Source organism: Stenella coeruleoalba (genome assembly GCF_951394435.1).
Source record: "Stenella coeruleoalba genome assembly, chromosome: 1".
Taxonomy (NCBI): domain Eukaryota; kingdom Metazoa; phylum Chordata; class Mammalia; order Artiodactyla; family Delphinidae; genus Stenella; species Stenella coeruleoalba.
Genome location: NC_137169.1, coordinates 20,753,665 through 20,772,642, shown reverse-complemented (window position 1 = coordinate 20,772,642; position 18,978 = coordinate 20,753,665). Strand labels below are relative to the sequence as shown.

Here is an 18,978-nt window from a genome sequence, read left to right as displayed (position 1 = left end):
CAAATACAGATTCCTGTCCCACCTCAACTGGATCTTCTTGCAACCCTAATTCTTGCTCCTTGTCACTTTACAGAAACCAAAACTATCCTGCTTGACTGTTAGCTACCCTCCTCTCGACCTCATAATTTCTATTTGTATCAATCCTTTCCTCTCATCTTAAAGATGTGGGCCTCATTCTGTCCATGGCCAACCCTCCACTCATGTCCTATCTCTCTTCCTGTTCTCTGAGACTACAAATGCATCTCAATTCTCCTCTATCAATTAAAATGCAAAACTAAACTAAAAAACCAACAACAGAAACTGCTTTCCGTGTTTGGCTACCTCCTCACTCTAGCTTCAGGTTTATCTTTTTCTCTCTCATTAGCCACTCTTATTAAAAAGTAGCTACCACTTCCCTGTCACTTAATCATTTCTTAACTTTTTACAACTCCCCTAAGAATTCTATCTTAAATGTCACTAGTGACCCATTTAGTGTGGCATACACTACCCATTCTCACCAAAACCCACAGTTCCCAGCCTCTCTTACAGAGAGGTACTGAATCCTGGCTAATGGAATATGAGTGGAAGTGACAGACTGTCCCATAAAACTCTCAAGTGCTGATCTCCGCTCTCCTTTCCATCTGCTGGCAGAATGGAGGAGACTCTGAGAACCTAGAAGAGAGTCAAACCACATGTCTCCATTCCAAGTTTTAGGGTCCCACTTCTTCTCAATCACAGGAAAGGCTTAGTCAGACTGAATTCAACTAATGAAATTCTACAACATGCACCATATTTTTGTTTTATTTGTAGCAAATAAGGCTGGTGGCTACAAGAAATAAGAGAGTCTTTTATGGCTATCATGGAAGCTCTGTGACTCTCTGACCATGTCTTGAGCCGAGAGTTTAAAGACCTAAGCTTGGGACTTCCGTGGCAGCCCAGTGGTTAAGATTTCGCCTTCCAATGCAAGGGGTGTGGGTTTGATCCCTGGTCAGGGAGCTAAGATCCCACATGCCTCGCAGCCAAAAAAAACCCAAAACATAAAACAGAAGCAATATTGTAACAAATTCAATAAAGACTTTAAAAAAATTGTCCACATCAAAAAAATCTAAAGACCCAAGCTTGTCATTTTCTTTCTGCAAGGACTCTGATGCACTCAGAAGAATTCTTCCCATACAAAGTCCCTGTAAGCCATCATCACTGCCATAACAGTCAGGTGCAACAACCACTTGGGCCCCCAAGGCACTTGCCTTTTAGTTGGCACTTCATCACAAATAACCACAGGTGATAATTTAATTAATCATGTTGCCACGGCATGCCGTGGATTAGCGGCATCACGTTTCTCATTGACAAGCAGCTTTAGCACATTCAAACCCAATGACACAACCGGACCAGTTCCCTAATCCCATCTTTTGAGGTCTGTTTCCTGGGACCCCTCCTAGCACTAATTTCTGTGTCAGTCAGTGTCCCGCCAATGAGACAGAAACCACACCAGTCATTGGGGAAAATCTAACATAAAGAATGGTTAGAATGGTTAACTAGGTATAAAGTTGTTAACTAGATAACTAAAAGGATGAAAAGAAAACTGAGATACCATGGAGGCAGCAACAGCAGGAAGTATCTATAACTCCTAGGGCTAGGAGAACAAAGGAAAGAGTTTGGAATTACTAAAACTTAGAAACTTAGAAGACGGGCCCTGGACTTCCCTGGCGGTCCAGTGGTTAAGACTCTGCTTCCACTGCAGGGGGTGCAGGTTTGATTCCTGGTTGGGGACCTAAGATCCCGCATGCTGTGCGGCGCAGCCAAAAAAAAAAAAGAAGAAGAGGGGCCCTACAGAGCTGAAACTCAGACCTCTAAGTCTAGTGCTGGTGTCTGGTGTCTCTGAACTTAGAGGAGGGACCAACACTTCTGAGAAAGAGGTGCTATCCAGATGGTGCTGGTGTCTCTGACTGGGACACCATGAAGCTGGGTTTGTAACTTTTGGGAAAAACTGCAAAGTGGATTCAGCTGTTGCTATAGGAAGGCAATGCTGCTGCTGGGGTGAAGGAGCATTGCTAGGGTGACCTCACACGAACAGGAAGCAGAAGGAAGAAAGGAGTCCTTTCTTCCTCCTGTGACCTCACTATCGCCCTCTAGTGGCCCCCATTGGCAGAGCCCAAAGTAGAGTCAGCTAACAGCAGAAAAGTGATTTGCAGAGTCCCAGCTCCACTATCTCATAGTAGAAAGTAGAAGGGTGGATTTGGAGCTGAGACAATAACTTAATAACTAGCACAAGTGTCTTTATAAAGTATTAGAAGAAAGAGGTGAAATTAGGTGAAAATTAGCTGATTTTCAAGCAGAGGTGAAAGGGAAATGGAGAAAGTCCAAAAATGATGGGCCTTTCAGGGTCAGAAAAGATGACTGCTTCTTGACTACAAATTGTGTAAGATCAAAAAATGTCTTGAACAACATGAGGTGAAAGATGTGATTACCTCTAAGGCAAATATCAGGTAAAGAGTGTGGCCTTTCCACTTACTTCATATGACTTCAATGTAGCCACTATTATGCTGAGAGTGAGGCGAGGGGGTGATGAGGATATAAATATATCAGCTTGAGAATTCTATCTAGGAAAGAACTTGAGTGTGGTTAGTGTCACATGGATCTGACTAGAAGCAAATAGAGCAGAAATCTGTTGTGTTAATTTTGTGTGTCAACTTGGCTAGGCCACAGTACACAGATATTTGGTCAAATAATCTAGATGTTTCTGTGAAGGTTTTTCTTCAGATAAGAGTACCATTTAAAACAGTAGACTTGAGTAAAAGCAGATTATCCTCCATAAATTGAGTGGGTCTCATCCAATCAGTTGAAGGTCTTAATAGAAAAAGGATGGACTTTCCCTGAGAAAGAGGTAATTCTGCCAGTAGACCGCCTTCAGACTCAAATTATAACATCAGCTCTTCCACTGGGTCTCCAGCTGCTGGCCTACCCAGCAGATTGTGGACTTGCCAGCCTCCACAATCATATGAGCCAATTCATTAAAATCTCTATGTATATAGACACATACATACATATAGATACAGATACACACACACGTACATCTAATTGGTTATGTTTCTCTGGAGAATTCTGATTTATATACCAAAAATATATATATATTTTTAAAGCTTGTGTCTCATTATTTCTTTTATTTTTTAAATGTAATTTTTTAAAAAATAATTTTATTTATTTATTTATTTTTGGCTGCGTTGGGTCTCTGTTGCTGCACATGGGCTTTCTCTTGTTGCGGTGAGCGGGGGCTACTTTGTTGCAGTGTGTGGGCTTCTCATTATGGTAGCTTCTCTTGTTGCAGAGCTCGGACTCTAGGTGTGTGGGCTTCAGTAGATGTGGCACTCAGGCTCAGTAGTTGTGGCTCACGGGCTCTAGAGCACAGGCTCAGTAGTTGTGGCGCACGGGCTTAGTTGCTCCATGGCATGTGGGATCTTCCTGGTTCAGGGCTTGAACCCATATCCCCTGCACTGACAGGTGGATTCTTAACCACTGCACCACCAGGGAAGTCCCTAATGTTTATTTTTTATTGGAGTAAAGTTCATTTACAATGTTGTCTCTCTTTTAAAAATATTTTTATTATTTATTTATTTGGTTGCACCGGGTCTTAGTTGCAGCCGGGGAGCTCCTTAGTTGTGGCTCAAGGGTTCCTTAGTTGCAGTTTGCCAGCTCCTTAGTTGCGGCATGTGGGCTCCTTAGTTGCAGCACGTGGGCTCCTTAGTTGTGGCATGCGAACTCTTAGTTGTGGCATGCCTGTGGGATCTAGTGCCCTGACCAGGGATCGAACCCGAGCCCTCTGCATTGGGAGTGCGGAGTCTGAACCACTGCGCCACCAGGGAAGTCCCTCCAAAAATATTTTTTTTTGTTTTTTTGTTTTTTGTTTGCTTGTTTGTTGCGGTACGCGGGCCTCTCACTGTTGTGGCTTCTCCCATTGCGGAGCACAGGCTCCGGACGCGCAGGCTCAGCGGCCATGGCTCACAGGCCCAGCCGCTCCGCCGTATGTGGGATCTTCCCGGACCGGGGCACGAACCCGTGTCCCCTGCATCGGCAGGCGGACTCTCAACCACTGTGCCACCAGGGAAGCCCACCTCCAAAAATATTTTGAGGTAACTGTATTGCCAAAGAAATTATGAGCCCAAAAGAAAAAAGCTTTGACTACCTAAATTTAATATGAAACCTCAAGGGACCCTGAATAGCCAAAACAGTTTTGTACAAGAAGAATAAAATTGGAGGTCTCATACCTCCTGTTTTCAAACTTACTACAAATCTACAGTAATCAAAACAGTGTGGTACTGGCATAAAGAAAGGCATATAGATCAATGGAGTAGAATACAGAGCCTAGAAATAAACCCTTGCATATACAGTCAAAAGATTCTGACAAGACCTCCAAGACCTTTCAATGAGGAAAGGACAGTCTTTTCAATAAATGGTGCTGGGAAAACTGGATATTCACATGTGTAAGAATGTTAGACCTGGGCTTCCCTGGTGGCACAGTGGTTAAGAATCCACCTGCCAATGCGGGGTACATGGGTTCGAGCCCTGGTCCGGGAAGATCCCACATGCCGCGGAGCAAGTAGGCCCGTGAGCCACAACTACTGAGCCTGCACTCTAGAGCCCGCGAGCCACAACTGCTGAGCCCATGTGCCACAACTACTGAAGCCCGCGCGCCTAGAGCCCACGCTCCACAACAAGAGAAGCCACCACAATGAGAAGCCCGTGCACCGCAGTGAAGAGTAGCCCCTGCTTACCACAACTAGAGAAAGCCTGCGTGCAGCAATGAAGACCCAAAGCAGCCAAAAAAAAAAAAAAAGGGCAAAGGGGGACTTCCCTGGCAGTCCAGTGGTTAAGATTCCACGCTTCCACTGCAGGAGGCGCAGGTTCATCCCCGGCCAGGGAACTAAGGTCCTGCATGCCACGTGGTGAGGCCAAAAAAAATAAATAAATAAAGGGCAAAGGATCTGAATAGACATTTCTCCAAAGGTATACAAATGGCCAATAAGCACATAAAAAGATGCTCAACATCACTAATCATTAGGGAAATGCAAATCAAAACTACAGTGAGATACAACTTCACAACCACTAGGATGGCTAGTATTTTAAAAAAAGAGAAGAAGGAAAAAAAAAGGAAAATAAGTGTTGGTGAGGATGTACAGAAATTTGGATCCTTGTGCACTGCTACTGGGAATACAAAATGATGCAAATCCTGTGGAAAACAGTACAGCAGTTCCTAAAAAACAACAACAACATAGAATTAACATACGATCCAGCAATATATACTTCTGGGTATATACCCCAAAGAATTGAAAACAGGGACTTGAACAGGTATTTGTACACCAATGTTCATAGCAGCATTATTCGCAATAGCCAAAAGGTGGAGCTATCCAAGTATATCCCTCAAAGGATGAATGGATAAACAAAATGTGGTACATACATACAATGGAATATTATTCAGCCTTAAAAAGAAAGGCAATTAAAAAAAATTTTTTTATTGAAGTATAGTTGATTTACAATGTTGTGTACAGCAGATAATATTTGTTCCTGGTTTTTTAATGACGACGATAACAATGATGACGATGATGATGATAAAAAATAGCTACCATTCATTAAGTTCTTACTATGTGCTACGTGCTATGCTAGTGCTTTATCTAGTGCTTTATCTCATTTAATCTTCATAACTACTCTGTGTGGTAAGTGATGTCACCCCCATTTTAGAGATGAGAAAACAGGTTTAGAGAGGTTGAGTCACTTGCCCAAGGTTTTACAGGCCCTCCTTCTCTCTCTACATTTTTTCTTTTTGACAATCTCATCCAATATCATGGCTGCTATAATTATCATGTCTGTGTGGATTGCTCCCTGACCCCTCTCCTTGTCTCCTGGTCCACATTTCCTGGCATATGAATGTGCTGATGGCATTGTAAACTCAACATGTCCAAAATGCAGCTATTCTTTTGTTAGTACTATTCTAAACATTTTTCATTTAACTCACATAACTCTGAGATAGATAACATTATTATTCATATCTATGAGGTAGATAGTGTTATCCATGTTTTACAGATGAGTGAACAGAGGCCTAGAGATTCAGTATCTGGCTCACCTTTACACAGCTAGTACACAGTGGAGCTGGGCTTGGGGCTGATTTCAATGCTTAGACCACAATGACAATACCTCAGTTCCACTCAAACTGAGCTCTCCCTGTCCTGTTCTGTTTCCTGCTTCCTATATTCATTCTCTGCCCTTAACTTCAAATCCTACTGTCCTTCAAAGTCCAACTCAAAGGCCATTCCCTACAAAGTCTTTTCAAGTATTCCAAGCTGGGAGGGATCTCCATCTTGTGTGAATTTACAGAGAACTTACTCTGTACCACACTTACCTTTTCCCAAGCATACAAGTAAAATTTTAATTCATCCTCACCATAAAAAGTTCAAGTAGAGAATACTGAGCAAGAAGTTTAAGTATCTCTTCATTCCCCAGAATTTATTAGTTTTTTCCTTGATTAACGTTCCTGTGTTTCTGCTAGAAACTCTATCAGGCAGCTATTTGAGGACAGGAAGCAGGGCGAGTATTCTTTAGTCCCCTAAAACAGGCAATACTAAACAATTGCTGAAAGAATCAATCAGTTGCAAATCCCATGAGCCTGCACACACTACATTTTTTGGAGGAGGGTGAGAGGGTCTGTTCAAGAAAAGTGATTTTTTTTTTTCAGGGGGACTGGTAAAGCCATGTCAAACGCTCCCTCTCCTCCCACCTACATTAAAGAACAAAAAAGCATCTACTTCTAGGTACATAAAGCGTCTGGTTTCTGTTTTAGCTGGGTCTCAGAAGGAAATGACTTTTCTCTGAAATTGTAGCCGCCCAACCCAGCTGCAGCATTGTTAGACCTCAGGGTAAACAGGAAGCTTCCTGCCTTGGGCCCTTCATATCCCTCTCGAAGGCTATTAAAGACTGTTAATAGGATAGTAAAAGGACAGCTGCTGGCCATAAAATCAGCCCATTCCTTAGCTCCTTAGAGAACTAGATCCCTCCAAGGTCAGAGAGAAAACTGTGTCCATCTCCAGGTCACACCAGGTACGTCCACCTAGCTGGGGTCCTCACTTAACTCCTCTATGATCGGCTGTAACCAGAATGGTCTTTGCAAAATACCAGAGTGATTTAGTTCCTTGGTATTAGTTGAGAAATGAGAGGTTCGCATTTATAGGGTTTCCGGTCCTTGAAATCACTTGTTTCTGGGGGTGACGAGGTCTAGTGTGAACGTTAAGCTGAGACTGCCAAAGCAGTGAAATCACCCCCTACCCTGCGGAGTTTGAGTCACCTCTTCCAGTAGGGAAACAATCAGTTCTGATTATCCCCCCCAAAAGAGGCAAAGAGGTCAATCCACGAGAGCAAACAATCTAGTACTCCTACCTCTGCAATAAAGAGCTGAATCAGGCCCTCAACGCTTCCTGCACACAGGGTGGAAGTCCCCAGATTTGCAGCTGTGGGTGAGGAGGGAGGGAACAGTTTCTGCCAACTGGAGGGACACTAGGGCAGGGGTGATCATCTTTTGCCAAGAAGGGCACTCGGGTGTCTTGGCAGAAGGCAGAGGGCTGTCCCGAGCTGTGTGTACATTTTCAGAAGCATTTGACTCTGGACCAAATTCTCTCAGCTGTGCTAAAGCTGGGGCGATGGATGGGAGATGCTTATTGGCCAGGCTGACTAGGAGCTCCAATAGAGGGTGCTGGGGCTCAGCCAGGAGCTTCCCTTCAGCTGGCAAGTTTAACTTTCAGTCATGGTCAGAGGGAGCGTGTCAATCCATCTATTTCGAAGTTTCTGCTTGTTGGAATTTTTGGCTCAAATGGGGAAAGAGTGGTGATGATGCAGAGCCTCTTACCTGGCTCAAAGAATGAGAAAAAATAGCTCAGCAGGGGTCAAGATTTTACTACAATTATAGAGTCAAGCCCATTACCAAATGGTGGCCAGGAAGATACCATTTCATTCAACCCTGGACTTACCTACAATTTATCAATTCCTGCTGCTGTGTTGGCTCATCTGACCCTTACCTACCAATCAAGAAAGCACAGGCACTCAGGCAGGGCCGGAAAACCAGTCACTGCTCACACATTGAACATTTAGTTGCCCCTGGGCAGGCTTACTTACACAGGACAGGGGAGCCTTATTTGCCAAGTGTCACTGCTCTTCCTCCTTCAGAGGAAACGTCACTGAAATTACTCCTCAGAGTGCTGAAAAGAGGAGAACTGGATATTTTTTCCAGTGGGAGAATGTAATTTTCCCCTAGTTTCAGAAGAGGTAACTAAGGCTCTGAAAACTCTCCCAAGGTCACACAGCTGGTAAGTGGGGCTTTACTGAGAGGACCAGAATCCAGGCCTCCTGCCTCCTCATGCAATGTTCTTCTTACCATGACTTTTTTCCCCCAAGTAACTTGTATTAATTTTTTTTGCCTCAACTGACCTTTAATATCCAAATGAAGTGTGGATGCAGAGTATGTGGCAGGGTCTCAGCCCTTAATTTGTATTATATTTTTAACAAGGTAATTTATGGGAATTCACTGGTGGTCCAGCTCGGTGCTTTCACTGCTGTGGACCGGGTTTAATCCCTGGTCAGTGAACTAAGCTCCCGCAAGCTGTGCAGCCAATAAAATAAAATAAAATAATTTAAAAAATAAAAAGGTAATTAATTGCAGATATAATCAAGAGTTGTTTAATTTGCGTATCTTTGTAAGGTTTTTCATATAAATAAGTGAACAAATCATGAAAAAAATAATCAGAAACAATGTCCCATTTAGAAAAGATGGTCCCATTGTACTTAGGCTACACTGTCCAGGCCTCCGCCATCACTGTGTGGACTATGACCAGCTTGTCAGCTAGAGCCTTTGATGAAATTCACATTTAAATAATTTACATTTAAATTTACGTGTGGGTAGGTGGTAAGTTTAAGACTATCTCTGCTATGGTTGATTGACAAGACAGATCCAGGTATGCTTTAGACCTGGAATAAGATTTCTTCATTTACAGAGAAAACAGTTACTACCCTAAAGTCTGCCATAGCCAGGACCAGAAGGTGCTCTCTAGAGGCTCACACTTCTCCCATTCCTAACCAACCTTCAAGGAGAGAGAGGTTCTAACGGGCAGAGTAAGGGTTCCAGGGCAGCACAGGCAGCCCCAGCATGTATTTGTACTTTCAGACCCTGGTTAAGTCTGCTTCAAGCCTGTCCCCTAAGTCTCCAGGTCATGTCCAAGGTAGGAAGTTGCAATGCAGGAGTAGTCCCAGGAGCCAGTAGGTCAGGAAGTAGCCTAGAATGCACCGTGTGACCAGAGAACAAGTTTTCCAGTTGTACAAGAGTCCCATGATAGAGTTTCTGGGGACCTTTTGTCCTGGTGGGGAGGCCCCTGAAAGAGGCTTCCAAGGCACAGTCTCTAGGGATCTCAGCAGTGGTTCTTGATCTTGAAGCAAGTGAGCTGAAAACCAGTACACAATAGGAGTGGAGGAGCATAAAAACCTGGTGAGAACCTGGAAATCATAAGAGGGGGAAAACCCACACATTTACTGGAATGTCACTGCCTCAAATTGGATGAGCCTGGGACTTCCCTGCTGCTGGGTGAGCTATAGCTCTAAGACTACAAATGTATTACACTGGAAAAGATATTCATTCAGCAGAGCTTAGGATCTGCCTTATAAAGCTGTGCATGACGCCAGCCAGGTGACTGCAATGTTACAAATAAACATGGCTACACACTAATTACCACAATAATGGGCCAACTGATACTAAAAATTCTATGGTGGGGGCGGCGGGTGGTCAGGGGACTTCCCTGGCAGTCCAGTGGTTAAGATTCCATGCTTCCAACGCAGGGGGCGTGGATTCGATCCCTGGTTGGGGAACTAAGATCCCACGTGCCACGCGGCATGGCCAAAAAAAAAAAGTCTGTGGGGTCCACTTTTAGCCCAGGGCCAGGACTCTGATCCCCTGCCCCCTGAAACGGTTCCCTCATCCCACGGGGATGGCAAAGCAGAGAGAAAGGGGGCAAGGGATCCTGTGGTTCAACACTGTCCTTCTAGGGAAGCTCAGAGCCAGGTCTCCAAATGGCCCCCCCTCGTCTATCCTTGAAACTCTAAGCTTCGCTGGCACTCACTCTACTAGCTCATCCAGCTACAAACACAGAGTGCTCCTTTCTATTTCCCCTGTGCCTCTTAGTCACATAGCGCAGAGAACTTTACAAACAGCCAATGTGCGCCTCCAAGAGGCAGAAACTGCTGAGGAGTGGCCAGCATGGAGACAAAAAGACTTCCTCAGGGTTTATGGTGGACCTGGGGCCACAACCAGGAACCAAAAAAAATCGAATGTATGATCAAACCCTTCCCATCCCTCTCTATCCTCCCCACCAACTGAACATTGCACAAGAGAGCTCCTCTGAAAATGGAGCACCTGCCAGAGCTCAGAGTACCTCAGAAAGTCGACATTCAAGCAGACATTCTGGGTATAGTTGTAAGTTAGGGGAAGGTCCCAGAGATACCCTCTGTGCTATTCCTATAACTCAGTCAGATCAGGTCCTTTCACAACTCTCATTGTCTTCGAACATGCCCTTCCATTTGCCCAGAATGTTCTTCCTCTGCTTCTTAAATGGAATTCCTTCTTACCCTTCAGGACCCAGCCTAAATATGATGCCCTCCTCACCTCCTTCAGCCAGTTAGCTACTTTTCCCTCTGTGCTTCCACAATACTTTACCTCAAAAATATCTCCAATTCCATCCCACTATACTGTAATTTAAGCCGTTAAATGTCTGTCTCTCCATTTTGACCACAAGACCTACCAGGGCAGCAAACTTAACTTATTTATGTTCTAACCTCAGTGATCTGACCCAGGGACTCACACTAAAAACACCCCCAAATAGTTGTTGAATGAATAAATTAGGTACAGGTCACTCAAATGGGCAAAGTTAAAGGTCTTCCCTGTCCCCGACTGAGGGCTTTGGCCCGTGTTCCCACCTTTTCCCAGCCAGGAGTCCACCTCACCTGAACATGCAGGCACAGACCACCAAACAGCAGCAGCGCTGCAGCGTGGACCAGGTACACGAACACCCGAGGACTGAGGAATCCAGGCTCAGGCTTCTCTGGGGTCTCTCTGTTCTTGCTCCTTTGCATCCCAAGTGTAAGGCAGAGCCAAGGATGGGTGGTCACATATGTCCAAGTTGCCCAGGCAACCAGTATAGCCACTGGCGCAGCCAGTAGAAAATTGGGCACCTGCTTGAGTTCATAGTATCTCAAAAAGCCAACATTCCAATAGATATCCTGGATGTAGCTGTATATTAGGGGAAGATCCCAGGAGCACCAAGGCGGCTCATTCCCCTCTACGATTCGGTAGCCCTTGTCCACAGCTAACTGCAGCAAGGGCTTAGGAATGGGGTAGGCTGGGCCTGGCAGACAGAACTGGGTATAGGCGTAATATTGAAAGAGGGCAAAGGGAAGGCTAAGTGTGAGCACTGACAGGAACACAGAGCCCATCAGCTTCAAGAGCTGTCTCAGAGGATTCCTCACCATGAGAGAAGAGAAAAAGCCTCGGCACTGAGAATGCACGAGGAAGCCAACGTTGACCAGCCCGTTGGAGCGCACACCAGTGGCAAGGGCAAAGAGGAGTCCACTAGTCCAGCTTCGGCCCCTTTCCAGCTGCCCCAGGGCGCTGAATGTCAGGAGGGCAAACAAAGCTTCTGAGTAGCCAGCCGCCAGGAAGACATTGGCGGGGCTGAGGCAGAAGAGCAGCGCTCCATAAAAAGCCTGGCGGGGACAGCGCAAAACCAGACAGCCCAGGTCATGAAGCGCAAGTGCGGCCAGCACGGAGAACAAGGAATTGAGCGATGCTACTGAGATTAGCAGGCAACTCCGTAGGCTCAGTAACCCCCACAGGGGTCTCAGCAATTCAGTCCCCACCAACAGGACCAGGGGGAAACCGGGGAAGAAGGCAAAGTTGTGCTCATACAGGTAGCCATGCTCAGCAATGAACAGGAAGTGTTCAGCATCCCAGTGAGACAGGCCGCCCAGGAGACTTTCCACAAGTTGGTCCACAGAGCCGGAGGGGGCGAGGCGAGGAGGTGAGAAGGCTTCCGCATGATGGTCTGGGATGATGGCATTGAAGAGAGCCTGTGGGATGAAGGAGAACTAGGATTTTGGTTGAGCCAGTGGAAGCATTACCATTTAATAAAATGAGGAGGAACAGACATGTTGGGGAAGAATCACAAGTTCAGTTTGAGATGGACATTCCAGTGCAGAGGTCAACGAGACAGTGAGATATATGGGTCTGAGGGTCAGGAGAGCAATCAGGGCTAGAGATATAAATTTGGGAGTCATAAGTATATGGATGATATTAAAAGGTGTGAGACTGAATGAGATCACCCAGGGAAGAAGTGCAGATAGAGAAAAGAAGAGATCTGAGGACTGGGCCTCAGACATGTCAATATTTAGAGGCTCGGAAGACAGTGAGGATCTAGCAATAAAGGTAAAGAAGGAAGGTCAGTGAGGTAGGGAGGAAACCGGGAGAGCATGGTGTCATAGAACCAAGTAAAGCAAAGGAGTGATCGGCTCTTAAATGTTGCTGATAGGTCAAGTAAGATGGGGACTGAAAACTGACCACTGGCTTTAGCAATGGGAATGTCATTGGTGACTTTGACAAGAGCTACTTCAGTGGAGTGGAGGAGAGAGAAGACTGCCTGGACTGGGTTCAGCAGAGAAGGGAAGAATTGAGACAGTAGATACAGACAACTGTTTGGAGGAGTTTTCCTGTAAAGGGAAGCAGAGAAATGGGGTAGTAGGTGAATGACAATGTGGGGTCAAGAGAAATCTTGTTTTTTTTCCCAAAGGCGGGAGGTAAGTATTTGTTTGCCAATGGGAATATCCAGTGGAAAGGAAACCACTGAGTATGCAGGCGAGAAAGGGAAGAACTGCTGGAGCAGGCAAAAGGGGATGGAATCTGCTTTGGAGGTGGAACTGGCCTTAGAGAGGAGACAGACAGTTCATCCACCCTTCAGTAGTGAAGGCACAGAGGTTCAGATGTAGGTATGCTGATGGCTGTGGTGGAAGTATTCAGAAGGTTACTTCTTATTGCTTCTACTTTTCTGAATTTTCACTCAGGAAAACAAGCTGGGGAAAAGGTGCTAGAGACTTAAGAGGAAAACATGTAAAATAAGTCATCTATGACCCTAGTTCTCAAAATAGGCTGTGCACTGGAATCGCCCAAGGGGTTTCAAAAATACTGATGCCTGGATTTCCCTCCTGCTACAACATTGATGACTTAACCAATATGGGGTACAGCCTGGGCGTTTAGATTGTTTTTAGCTCTCCCAGCTGATTCTGAGGTGCAGAAAAATTTGAGAGAATGGGTGAGCGACTGGACCAGGGAAATACACTAAGATTGCCAGGCAGCACTAAGGACTCACTTGGGTTAATGATATTGAATACAAAGAGACTAGTTAACACAGTTGTGTGCTTTTCTCTGGGCAGATGCACGCGTGGAGTAGACACAGAATTGAATTTAACCATGGCTGGGCTTTTGTCTTGTGATTAAGACATAGAGAGAAGGGAGCGAGTGAGTTGTACGTGTATGCATGGTGGACCATGGAATCTAAGCTGGGTAAGAAGAGGAGCTGAAGCCATGAGGCAGGTGAGGGACAGTGAAACCGTGGTAGAATCAATGGATAAGTCCTGAGGGAGTGGAAGAATCGTTAGAACTGGGGTAGTGGAGGGAGTGAACTGGAAAGATAGGAGATAGTGGTTAGATGTATCAGCTTTACTAATATTGAAACCACCAAGAAATATACAGTAGTGCTGGAAAGAGTAGCAGTGAATCAGGAGCTAAAACCTTCAAGGAATGAGGAGGAATGAGTTGTCGCTAACAGAGATGACGGCAACAACAAAGGGTAACTGGGGTATAACCTGATGGCGCGAGCTTTAAAGCTGGAAGGCGGGGAGGGGAGGATAATGAAATAGCATTATTATTAAATGTCTTTTTGCCCCGTTAGATTTGGTCAGCTGCTTAAGGGAAAAGAGGTCGTGACTTTTTATACTCCCACCTAGCATAGTTCTTTGACCAGGGCAGGAACTTAATAAAATTTGGTGGTTGAGCAAACAGTATAGAGGAAACATACTTGTTTCCAAATCACCATCTGAATTAGAACCCAGCTGTCCTGGTACCCTATCCCAGATGCCGAGTCACAGTATTGCTCCCTTAGTTCTGTCAATCATTCAGCTGATGCTGGTTCAAAGCCATCATCAAGTCAGTTTTCCAGCCTAGCAACAGGAGTATAACCTCATTTTTAAGGCTCTTCCCTTTTTTGGTCAGTTTCTTTATCAGGCCACTTCAAACAGTGAAAACAAGTGGGACAGGAGTGACAGTCACAGGTAACAGCCCTAGTCTCCAAGTTGAAGACACTTCTAACTAAACCTGGGACCCAGCAGAGGCTGTTATGCCTCACATAGTGGGGGAGGAGAGAAAAAAGGAGTTTTCCACAAAGGAACCACCGATGAGCCTCAGAGAGAATGTGCTTGTGATGAAAGGCACATATAATATGCTAATAGAACATCCCTAGGGTGCTGACATACATTCAACAATAACAGATACTGAAGACCTACTAAGCACTGGGCACTGTGCTAGGCACCATACATAGTTCATATATACCTGAAATTTGATTAAAATATGTATCAAGGGCAGCCTTGGAGGGGACAGGGAATTGCAAAATGCATTCTGCAGGTTGTGTGTGGGTGAGACAGCAAGGGGACACAGCTGGGGGAAGAGTAGGAGACACTGCTGACTAAACAACTATACACAGAGGGTCTCAGGACAGTGCCACCTCTCTCCCACTCAACTGACTGATGCAACGCTCAGTCTCCTGGTCAGGGGACCCAGGGCAACGCTTTGAGCTGTCACACCCTAAACCAGAACACACCTGTTCTGGTTACAGAACATCATGGTCTGCTGGAAAGACCACTAGCCCAAGAGTAAGGAAACCTGGGGTCTGATTCTGGTCCTTCTCTAACTTGCCTTGTGACTTTAAGGAAGCCATTTATCCTTTCTGGGCCTCAGCTACTTCATGTGTAAAATAAGAGATTAATAGATCAAAATAAATAAATAAATAAATATAAAATAAGAGATTAATAGGTCATATCTACGAGTCCTGCCCACTTTTCAGCTATGTGGTCTAGGTCTCTATAGTTCTAACCACATGGTCGGGGGTGGGGGGGGCGCATCTGGGAAAGGGAAAGAAGATGAGGCCTATTCTTAATGTCTACCCCAGTCATGTGGCAATGGCATGTTCAGGACAAAAGATCAGAGACTGACCTGCAGCACCAGAGTCAGGACACGGCAGCTGACTGCAAACCCCAGGACCTCTTTCCGGGATGTGTCCAGGGGCCACATCCTCTCACCACCAGGAATCCAGGGGGGCTGCTGCCAGGGATGAACTCCCTCAGGCTTCTAAACTCCAAAACCCAAAGAGGAAATGTCACACATAGGCAGAAAGTAAATTATTGAAAGCATTCTTCATGAAAACATCACCCCTGCTTCAGGACTACTATGGCAGACTTAACCACCTTACTTTCCAGATGAGGAAAAAGCGTCTTAAAGGCAGATGGGACCTCTTGGTGTCACTCTCAAGCACTGTATTCTTGTAGGGGAAGTTCCACACAGATAGGCATGGAGCTGGAAAGCTAAGCTCACAGAAAACCTTTAAAAGCCTGTTGAGTGCCCCTATCCAGGAACTAAAGACCTGGGTTCAAGTCCTGACTTTGTCATTCATAAGTTCTCATTTTGTTCTTCTAAGCCTCAGTTCTCTGTGTATAAAATGAGATCAGGGGACTTTCCTGGTGCCACAGTGGTTAAGAATCCGCCTGCCAATGCAGAGGACACGGGTTCGAACCCTGGTCCGGGAAGATCCCACATGCCGCTGAGCAACTAAGCCCACGCGCCCTAACTACTGAGCCTGCGCTCTACAGCCTGTGAGCCACAGCTACTGAGCCCGCGTGCCACAACTACTGAAGCCTGCGTGCCACAACTACTGAAGCCCATGCGCCTAGAGCCCGTGCTCTGCAACATGAGAAGCCACCGCAATGAGAAGCCCGCGCACCACAAAGAAGAGTAGCCCCTGCTCACAGCAACTAAAGCCCATGCATAGCAACAAAGACCAATGCAACCAAAGATAAATAAATAAATTTATAATAAATAAATTAATTAATTAGAAAAATGAGATCGGACTATTTTGCCTGTCTCATGAAATTGTCACGATGTGAAATGGACTGAAGTGTGAAGAAGTAGTACCAAATCTATATTGTGGTTGCCGTTATTTAGTGTGTGCCCTTTCTCTGTTGCCCAGAATAATAAACTAGGTCCCAAACCAGAGTCCCAAAAGTGGGGCATAGAACTGAACTGGAAGACCATAATGACTACACACTCTAGTTAAGCTCTCTGATGTGTGTTCAGCTGGTCTGTTAAATTAAGTGGAGAAGGAAAAGAAAACCACCACTCAGCAGGACTTCAGCCAGCTCACATTGCTAAAACAAACTTAGGGGGACGACAGAGTCGACTACTAGGGATGGGGAAAACTGTTATTTCCCATCTCTTTGTTGGAATGGCAGCAATGTATAAACAACTGCAAAGCCATTCTGAGGGAAGGAATGCACTTTAAGGCATTTTTTTTTTTTTTTAACAATTCCTTGTGCTAAAAGAAGTAGCAATGGCTCCTACGGAACCAGTCGGAAATCAGAAGGAAGGGCAAGAGCATCAGGGGCAGCTCATCAACTTGGGGTGAAGAACTAACGCTAAAAGAAAAAATACTAGAACTGAGAAATTAACAGGGAGGAAGGCCTGGAAGACTTTTCTTCCTTCTCCTATCTCCTATCAAACCTTTAGGTTATCACTTGTTTCTGGAATTCTCTGACTCTCACTAGACTATGTGATATGCTCTCATTACACTCTGCCTTGTCGTCTTTATTGCTGTTGCTTATTTAGGTTGTTTATGAGGGCAGGGGCTTTGTCTATCTTGCTCCCAACTATATCCCCAGGGCCCAGCACTACAAACGAGCATTTTAAGCCTGTGTTCTAATTGAGTGGAAGTAGTAAGCACTGGATATGGCTTCACCAGTTCATTGGCTCTGGTTATAAAATCCCTGCTCCGAGTACTCCTCCCACCATATCTCATGTTGAGAGCAAAACGACAAAGTCACAGAAGCCACAGGAAAATACAATTTCTCCAGAAAACTGGCCATAAGCAACAGTTCTCTTTCCTCTCAGCACAAGGGGGCGCCTGTTGCTTACTCCATCACCAGGAGGCCTGGAGGAAGGGAGGGGCCACAAACGCCACACCGGTTTGCTCATCAAAATTCAGTTCAAAGGCAAGCTTCTGAAATCCCCCCAACACTGCCAACATCTGACTCGCCGAATCGAAAGGAATCGTAGAAACAAGCACAGCCAACCTTACACGGCCGCTGGTTCTCCATCCGAGGGTGAATTCACTTTTTCCCTTCCTTCATTTCCCACCCACATGCAGAAGAGTTGGGAAAAGAAAAGCACGGAACCCACCTCTGCCTCTTCACCAGGCTTCCATTCTTCCTTTCCTTTCTCCAGAGTCAAGCTCTAGACCCAGCGATCACAGACGACTTGTAGCTACACTTAGTTTACAGGTAAACCATGTGAAAACAAAAATAAAGCCAGTGAGCTCTCCCTCTCAGCTAATTGCGGGCTTTACTTCCCAACAACCCGTTTACGAAATCACAGGCCCTCTGAACTGGCAGGACACTTACAGAGCAACTAGTTTTACTCTATTTTCCCGTGAGATAAATATGCCCCAGAGAGGTGAGTAATAAGACTCTCCAGAGTTTTTACGTCAGAGATCTCATTAGACCCTGTGTAATTACCATCGCCATTTTATGGATGTGGAAACTGAGGCTCACTGGGGTCAAGTGGCACTCCCAAGGCTATATTTAAGGAGAATTTTTTTTTGTCTGAAACATCCATCTTTCCACCAGCCGTCACTCCTGCCAAAGGGGATGCGCTCTTTCAGAGCCAGAATTACAACCAGGGTCTCCCAACTCCCAGCCCAGGACTTGTCCAGTGACAGCGCATGCTCTTGCTGGCTATGCTTAGGGCAGGGAGGGCCCTATCTGAGCAGATAGGAAAACCTGTTGAATCGGAGCCCAGGACTCACATCCTGGGCTGTAAGACTAACATCCTCAGGGGCGGGCGCGGGGTGGGTGGTGGTGTTCGGACCCAGGGTCCTTAGGACCAGAGGTCTTGATGGCCGCCGCGAGGCAGGGGCCGCCTTCTGCCAGCCTAGGCGGGTCCGAAGCCCGTTCTAGCCCCTTCCTTTCGGACACAGTCCCAAGAGGGGATTGGGCATCTCCTCTCCCCAAAGGGGCCACGGCTCAGAGGTTACTCCCGAGGGGGCCGGCGAGGCCCGTCCCGGCCTAGGGCCGGAAGGCAGGGGAGGGCGGGAGGCTGTAACGGAAGAGGCGGCCCTGGGAGGCCGCTATGGCGGAGGGGCGGGGCTCTTCGCTTCTCGGCGGCCTCCGCCTCATTTCCCTCGGCCTCCGTTTGACAACTTCCCTCCCCCCAGAACTCCTAGGCTCCCAAGCTGGCGCCGGATCCCCAGCGCCCGCCGGTCTCTACCTCCCAGGCGGGGCCCGAACCACAGTTCCTCCATCCGGGGCCCCGAGCGGCCGCGCCTGCGTACTGGCTCCGCTGATGGCGGCCCCGCCCCGCTCCTGCCGGGACTCGGAGCTGCCCCGCCCCCCGCCGCAGCGGCCATGTTGAGTCCGGGCGAGCGGGGTGTGGATGGCGTGAGCCGGATCCTCCGCTCTCCTCCGCTCTCCTCCGCCTTGGCACTTTCCCGCTTTGGTGACACCAGGGGTTCCTCAGCCCCTTCCCCCCGCCTTCAGTTAGTCCGCCGGGGCTGCTGTCTCCGAGTCGGTGCTCTTGCCCCAGTTGCACCCCACAAACATCCACTGAGT

The 18,978-nt window shown here is 46.5% G+C and overlaps 1 protein-coding gene across 4 annotated transcripts; it reads right to left on the bottom strand.

Annotated features, from left to right (window-relative positions):
* Window positions 1–4,151: 4,151 nt before the first annotated feature.
* PIGV (phosphatidylinositol glycan anchor biosynthesis class V) lies at window positions 4,152–18,667 on the bottom strand. Of its 4 annotated transcripts, none has more exons than XM_079938763.1 (5): window positions 18,638–18,667; window positions 17,552–17,640; window positions 15,317–15,451; window positions 11,005–12,126; window positions 4,152–5,227 (listed from the first exon to the last, which is right to left on the bottom strand). In XM_079938763.1, the coding sequence occupies exons 3-5, from the start codon at window positions 15,392–15,394 to the stop codon at window positions 4,898–4,900; spliced, it is 1,530 nt and encodes a 509-aa protein (XP_079794889.1). In that variant the 5' UTR covers window positions 15,395–15,451; window positions 17,552–17,640; window positions 18,638–18,667; the 3' UTR covers window positions 4,152–4,897. The 4 variants fall into 4 exon arrangements, with proteins under 4 accessions (XP_079794889.1, XP_079794888.1, XP_079794890.1 ...); XM_079938762.1 differs by lacking the exon at window positions 18,638–18,667 and adding an exon at window positions 18,177–18,626; XM_079938764.1 differs by lacking the exons at window positions 4,152–5,227; window positions 18,638–18,667 and adding exons at window positions 6,156–9,504; window positions 18,177–18,626.
* Window positions 18,668–18,978: the final 311 nt, after the last annotated feature.

Bases quoted from the DNA above. Each gene is read 5' to 3' on its own strand.
- PIGV (XM_079938763.1), bottom strand. From the start codon at position 15,394: ATGTGGCCCCTGGACACATCCCGGAAAGAGGTCCTGGGGTTTGCAGTC. The intron at 12,127-15,316 runs GTCAGTCTCTGA...TTCATCCCACAG, and splicing joins TCCTGACTCTGGTGCTGCAG to GCTCTCTTCAATGCCATCAT. The intron at 5,228-11,004 runs GTGAGGTGGACT...GTTGTTTTTTAG, and splicing joins GTCTGTGCCTGCATGTTCAG to GAACTGCTGTACTGTTTTCC.